At 51.2% G+C, this 6,997-nt stretch overlaps 1 protein-coding gene across 1 annotated transcript; it reads right to left on the reverse strand.

Moving 5' to 3' along the window:
* Positions 1–394: 394 nt before the first annotated feature.
* Positions 395–6,781, reverse strand: FOXJ1 (forkhead box J1). Its single transcript, XM_005526786.3, has 3 exons — positions 6,612–6,781; positions 5,341–5,895; positions 395–2,622 (listed from the first exon to the last, which is right to left on the reverse strand). The coding sequence occupies exons 2-3, from the start codon at positions 5,836–5,838 to the stop codon at positions 1,822–1,824; spliced, it is 1,299 nt and encodes a 432-aa protein (XP_005526843.1). The 5' UTR covers positions 5,839–5,895; positions 6,612–6,781; the 3' UTR covers positions 395–1,821.
* Between the last annotated feature and the right edge of the window lie 216 nt (positions 6,782–6,997).

The following is a 6,997-nucleotide window of genomic DNA, read 5'->3' on the forward strand; positions in this document are numbered from 1 at the left end:
AGGGTTGGAGCAGCTCCCAGAGCTCAGGACACCAGGCACAGCCAACCTTGTGTCACATAGGTGGTGTGTAACCATTGTCTCACTGGGGCTGGTTCGTGCCTCAGGTTCCCCACAGGGAATTTGCACAGTTGTGCAAGTGTGTGAGAGCTCCTGGGTTTACAAGCAGGGCTGGGGAAAGGAAACAATGAGGCAAAAGGGATTTTTTCCTTCTCCATTTTTTTATTTATTATTATTTTTTTAAAATTTGTAAATAATTTGCATGAAAACAGTTAAATTGCACAAGTATCTCTGTAGTTCTCCAACATAATCCCCAAAGCAGGAAAACAGAAGAAAAACAGCAAATAAAAAGAAACATTGTCAATACAAACAACTACACAGACCCCAAAGCCCCTCCTAAGTGCTTTTGTAACCAAAACAGAATCTAATTAAAATCTTCCACTTCTTTTGCCAAGTCTAAGACACACCACTAAAATTCCAGCTTCTACTTGCTCCTACCTAATGACTGCTCTACCTTTCACAGCCTACAGCAAAGCAGAGGCAAAGAATCTGGTTCTTGAGAGCTTCAAGTCAAGTTTCAGCAGAGTTTGGCTCTGCTCCCAAAATATTTCCAAGTTACCTTGCACTGACCCCGCCACGCTCTCGCTGCACACCGATCCTGACGTCTCTCCCGGCTGGATGGGACTTCATTTCCACTGCTGTCCCCCAGAGCCTGTTACATGTGCAGTTTTTGGCCTGAGCTCCTGGATGGAGCCTGAATGTGGATTTCTTTCCTCCTCAGCCCCACCTGGGAGTGCTCAGTGTGGAATGGCTCCATCACCACCAGATGAGGGCCAGGCCGTGGGGTTTTCCTTGCACCCGGAGCCTGATGGAAGAGCTGGAGAAGCGAAGAGCAACAATCTCAGACCAAAAAAGCAGAGAGGGGCTATGTCAGTAGGTGAAAGAGAGGGTTCATGGTGCTCCAGACCCATTGGCAACTGCAGCAAGGGTTTTGGGTACAAAAAATACAAAAGCTGGTTTTGGGAGCATCCTGGTCCTTGCCGCTTCTCTCCTGCCAGGGCCAATTCCTGGATTCTTCACAAAACCTGTTGGTGCAGGAGTTCTCCCTTGTGTGGTCTTGTTTTACAGAACAATGAACACAAAACCTTTAAACAGTGAAAATATAAAACAACTCTCAAACTGCATTTCCAGTCTTCCCCTCCCCCCTTAAGAAATTCTAGTGCTAAAAAATATAGATTTCTTTGAATATATAATATATAATAGATTATATAAAAACGTCTAAAGAGGCACACTTGCTGAGTTTATAAACCTTTTCTTCTTCCCTAGGCACAAGTCAGCTGGGATGTTGAATGTGGAGAATCCAGAAGGGACCTGTATTTTCTTACCAGCTAATTATCACACTGTACCTACCAACTGCACTGAGATAGAAAAAGGAAAGACAGAGTGAAACAGAGAGGCAAAGAGGTGTGGAAATTGCACTTTAGTCTATCAAATCCTAAGCCACCAGGAATCTCATGTCTTAGATGGGATTTCACAGGTAATTTTAGCCCTGATGGTAAAGAACCCATCTTAATTCACATTTCTTTTTTTAAAGTAAAATGTAAAAAAAAAATAAGTAGTGTTAACTTTCTTCTCTTGAGAAAACTAGACACTTCTGAGGTGTCCTTTGGAGACACAGCAGGCAGCTCCTGGGGTGGTGGGGTTTTTTCCCCTGGTGTTTCTGGGAATAACCTTACAATGAAGCTGGTAAAAGTCACCATGGGCATCTCTAGGAAATCTTGTCCCTTGTAAGTCCCAGCTTGGGGAGAGCATCCTACAAAAGTCTTACAAGAGGCGTGCCAGACTGCTGAGGTTGATGACATCTGCCAGCAAAGAGGCATCAATGTCTTCAAACACCTGGTCAATGTTGACACAGTTGGAGAGGTAATCGCTTGTCCCTTCATCCCAGGGATGCTCCAAGAAAGTTGTGGCCATGAGGGTTTCGTTAAAGTCCAGGCTGTACTGGTTGGATTCGGTGACAACTTGTTCCTGCCCCTGGGGACACTCCATGTGTTGCCCTTGTCCTGTCCAGTCTAGGTCACATGTGACAGGGTTGATGGAAGGTGGGAGCTCCATATCCACCAGAGTGGAGAAGTCTCCGTTGAGGTTGGTGTTAAAGACAGTTTCCCAGTCAAAGACACCTTTCAGCGATCCCAGCTCAGTCTGCTCCTCCTGGGTCATCAGGGCTGAGCTGGGAAGCCGGGACGCCTTGGCTGTGGGCAGGGGTGAGGGCTGCTTGCCCTTCTGCCCCGCTTTGGTACCCACAGGGCTCCAGCTCTGGCTGCTGGTGGTTTCCTCGAACTCTTTGAGCAGCTGCTGTGATGCCACGCTGGCCTCGAGGACGCTGTTGGAGCTGCAGGAGGAAGTGGCTGGGCTGACAACATGCCGTGCTTCTTTCTGGACCCTCCCGGAGAAGGCTGGGTGGATCTGCACTGGAGACATCCTCCGCTTTTTGTAAGTCCCATACTTGAGCCGGTTGGCATAGTAAGGGTCCAGCTTCCAAAATCCACCTTTCCCTGGCTCGTCTTTCTCCCGAGGCACCTTGATGAAGGACTTGTTCAAGGAAAGGTTGTGCCTGATGGAATTCTGGAGTCAAAAGAGAAAGAAACCAAGGCTGAGTGCTTGTCTGCAGCTGCAGGACCTACCTGTCTTGGTAGGCTGGTGGGGGTTTCCACAAGGACCTTTGGGAAAATAAAGCAGAACTGGCAACATCCAGACACCCAAGGCTACATGCCCAGCAGAAAGTCCCTCAAAGCCCTGAGTCTCCAGCAGTTTTCCTGCCTTCTGTCTCATCCAGCCAAAGGTGGCAGGAGCCAAGGGGCTCAAGCTAGGACTTGCCACCCAATGGGAAGCTTTTGGGCAGCTCTCCTTGGCTGGAAATTGGGGCCATGGGGCCTTGAATCATGCAGAACACTGGGAGAAACTGGCTTGAATTGCTCTAGGCATAGAGCTAGGCTGGAGGAGGTTGGATCGTCCGTGCCAGGGAGGAAGAGGTGGGTCTTTACACCCATGTGGCCATGGCCCCTTTACAAGGGGCAGCACATGGCAGCAGTGTGGGGGGACAGCAATCAGAGCCCTGCTGGCATTCCCCAGTTCAACTGTGTCTATTGGTAGTGTTGAGAGGAAAATATTTGGAGAAAACATAGGCACCATGCCTTCCCCTAGTCAGGCTGGCACAAATCAGATGGGAGAACACGGAGAGACACATGGGCTGTTCCACCCTGTGTGTCCCCAGAGGTGCCTCCTGGCCCAGAGAACCTCGGTGTGGAATCACTGCATCTTCATCAGGCACTGCTCAAATAAGCTGAGGGAAAAAAAAAGGAGGGGGGAAGAAAAGGAGGAGTTTCTACTCCCATCAAGCTGTTCTGAAACCCTGAATGTGCCTGGAGTGATGTGAATAATCAGAAAGGAAACTCAGTTATTGGGTAAATAACCCAGCGTTGGACTCCACAAAGCCAGGACTGTACTAAGAGATTGGATATGGCAGAGGTGGGGTTTTTTTTTGGGTTTTTTTGCTTTGTTTTTTTTTTTTTTCTTTAATGTTGCCTGGATATCTTTATGCTTATTCATCCATAATCCGTAGTGCCCAATAGGAAAAACAAGGCTCAATTGCTTAGAGCTGTTGAAAAACATGCACACACACACACACACACACACACACACACACCAAAACACTCCTCTGGGCTGAAGCTCCTTGGGTTTGTTGGCTCCTCTCCAAAGCACTCAGCTCCCACAGGAATATATCCATCTCCCCCTCAGACTATGGGTGGCATGACCTTTCCAGGCTGTCTTCACGTACGGGAATCGGGATAGGGGATGAGAACACAGCCACAACAAGAAAGAAAAGAAAAGAAAAAAAAAAAAAAAAAAAAAAAAAAAGAAAGGAAGGGAAAAAAAAGTGAAAAAAAGTGAAATGAAACAAAAGATTAAGAAAAAAAAGGAAGGAGAAAAAAAAAGAGAAGAAAGAAGAAGGAGGAATACAGATATTCCTCCATACAATCCAGGCTGTGGTAACTCCAATTTTACTGTGTAATGAAATTTTACAAGGATCAGAGACTTGAAAGCTGAATTCTCTGCTGCCCATCTCTCCTCCCCATCCCAAATTTTGCTCAGCCCAGGCTGAATTATTACTCAGCTGGTCAACATATTTATCATTCCTGCCTGCAACGGCCCAGGGTACCCCCTGCATCTCTGCAGAGAGGAATTGAAAACCTTCTTTCTTTTTTTAATGAACACATTTAATTAAAAACTTTGTGAATGCTTAGCCATGAAGTGTGCAGGAGAAAGTCAACCTGCTGGCACCCAGCTCCTGCATCCAAATCACTTTCATAGGTCCCCTGAGTGTAAGAGTGGGACCAAGATGGCCCTGGAGGGGGACTGGTTCCCTTCCCTGTGATGGGCTTCAAGAGCCACTGGAGACCCACCTGCCTGGAGAGAAGGTGGGCAATGCCTGGGCTTTGCAGTGGGGTTCTCCATCAGGATTAGTGACACACTGTGGATTTGGGATGGGAATAACCCCAGTGGAGGGATGAGCCCCTAGAGCCCTCCAGCCCTGCCATATCCTAGAAAACCTCGCGTGCCAGAGGTCTCCTGGTGTGACAGAGGAGGGCAGCAAGCCAGGGTGGCTGGGAAAAGCCCCCGGGTTTCAGGCTGTCCCCAAAGCTGGTGAGCCTGGGGGCTTGTCTCCTCTCCCCTGGGGACATGTTTGTGCTAGCTGGGGACAGAAGCCCAAGTTAACCACTCCTGGGCTTCCCTCTGCAGGTCTCACCAGCTCATCCCAGTGAAGGAGGCTCCTTGGCCTATCCCTGGGGCCAGGAGCCCAGTACTCTGCCCTGCTTGGAAAGCAGAGGCATTTCTGCTCAGAACCTCCACAGAGAGAGACTTGTCCAACAAGTGACATCTCCATCCCTCTCCCATGCCTGGTTCTCAGCACCCAGGGACACTTGACCTGGCAACTTCTCCATGTGTGCTCAACCCCAAGGGACTCAGGGCCCCAGGAGAACTCCAGGAATGTAGAGACCAAGAGGAGTCTCAGGTGCCAGGAGCCCAATGAGCGCCTGCCTGCTCCCAAAATGGTCCTGGGCTCTCCCCCAGAATGGCTCCTTCCCTCTGCCACCTCGATGGCCGTGGCATTCATGCCCAGCCAAGTCCTCTCCCATTCCAGCCCTTCCCCACTGGTGGCTGGTGTCACTCTTTTCCCAGTGGGATCCAGCATCCCTGCAGAATCTTGTCTTGCAGGGTGGAGGCTGTGGAAAGCCCTGCTCAGCCCTGCAGGGACAGTGGCCAAGGCTCCACATCTCCTACCTGCCAGGTGGGATCAGCATGTCGGAAGTAGCAGAAGTTGTCAGTAATCCACTTGTAGATGGCAGAGAGAGTGATTTTGGGTTTATTGCTGGCTTCCATGGCCATGCAGATGAGGGTGGCGTATGAGTAGGGCGGCTTGACATGAGGGTTGGTCTTGTAGTCGATGTCCCCTGTGAGATGAGGGGGCACAGCCACGTCGTGGTGCGTGGTGGAGGAGGTGGAGGAGGAGACAGGCGTGCAGGGAGTGTGGCGTGTGCCCTTGCAGGCCGGGTCAGCAGCCAGGGGCGAGCACGGGGACTCAAAATCAACCAGGCTGAACAGACTCTCACTCATCGTGTAACAGTCCTGGGGGTCTGAGCCAGAGTATAACTGAGGCAGGCCAGTCTGGGCCACCGTGAAGTCCCTCAGCCACATGAGGTCTGGCAGGCTGTCATCCAGGTCTTCCTCCACACACTTCAACTTTCCCTTGGCTTTCAGCGCTCGGCTCGGCCACGCCATGCCTCCCTCAGTGCTTCCCAACTGCACGTGAAGGGGAGGGAAGGGATGGGGCAGACCCTGCAATAACAACAGGAACAGGGGTGAAGTTCCCCAAGGTGCAGTCTCTCTCTGACAGCCAGGCAGGGCCAGCTGGGTGCTCCTGGAGCTGCTGGGTGAGACCCATCCCTGGTGTGCTGTGCAGGACCTGCCATGCCTGCCCTGAGGGACTGAACCACCTTGAACCTCAAACTCCTACACCTCAGTGTCACCCACTGACCTGCTGCCCAGCAAGTTCTTGGCTAAACAAAGAATTTTTAAAAACACAACAAAAACCCCCTCAAACAACCAAAATCCAGCCCTGCCATCCCACAAAGTGAGGTTGTTTCTTGGGAACACACATCTCTGGATACCTGGCACTCAGAGGACTAACTCAGTATTCCACACCAGGACAAAAATACTTTAAAGATTCACCCCTCACAGCCACTTTCTCTCGGTTTTATGCTATTTCTGCTTTTACCTTCCCATGGTACCCAGAAACAACTCAGGGGTGGGTTGGGGGAAGTGGCAGGGTCCCACCCCAAGTACACCCTCAGTCAGCGAGAGTCGGCAGCTTCAGACTTTGGGGAGTCCTGTGTCGGGGATGTGGATGTAAACCCGAAATCCCGAGTGTGTGGGCCACGAGAGAGCTCCGGGAGGGCGCATAACCAGAGCCGCTCCCCCACGCAGACCCTCCGCCCCCAACAGCGCTGCCCTTCCCGTCCCACCGCCCTCCCGACCCCGCCGCATCCCCTTACCCCGTCCCGGTGTCGCCCCCCGACAGGCAAAGTTCACGACAGAGTAAGAAGCTTCTGGAAAAACAGGAGACGGCAGGTAAAAATAAAAATTAAAAAAAAAATAAAAATTAAACAAACAAACAAAAGCAACCAACCAACCAAACAAACAAAAAAAAAGCAGGAGGGGAGAAAAAGAGAAGGGGAAAGAGAAGTCCCAGGGGTGTCGGGGTGCCCGGGCCGGGCCGTGCCCGCCGAGCCGCCGTGAGTCGCGGCCGCCCCGGTGCGGGGTTAAGTAGCGGCTCCGGGAGGCTTCGCGCGTTGCCGGGGAGACGCCACGCCCCGTAAACATCTTCCGGCCACGCCATTGGTCCGCGCGTTGCCATGGGAACCGGGGGTGGTACCCAGGG

Source organism: Pseudopodoces humilis, chromosome 21 (genome assembly GCF_049639895.1).
Source record: "Pseudopodoces humilis isolate 2021_Gansu_Grassland_sample_001 chromosome 21, ASM4963989v1, whole genome shotgun sequence".
NCBI classification, from domain to species: domain Eukaryota; kingdom Metazoa; phylum Chordata; class Aves; order Passeriformes; family Paridae; genus Pseudopodoces; species Pseudopodoces humilis.

Excerpts from the sequence above, each read along its gene's own strand:
- FOXJ1 (XM_005526786.3), bottom strand. The coding sequence starts at position 5,838 with ATGGCGTGGCCGAGCCGAGCGCTGAAAGCCAAGGGAAAGTTGAAGTGT. Across the intron at positions 2,623-5,340 it reads ATGCTGATCCCACCTGGCAG|AATTCCATCAGGCACAACCT; the intron begins GTAGGAGATGTG and ends TTTTGACTCCAG.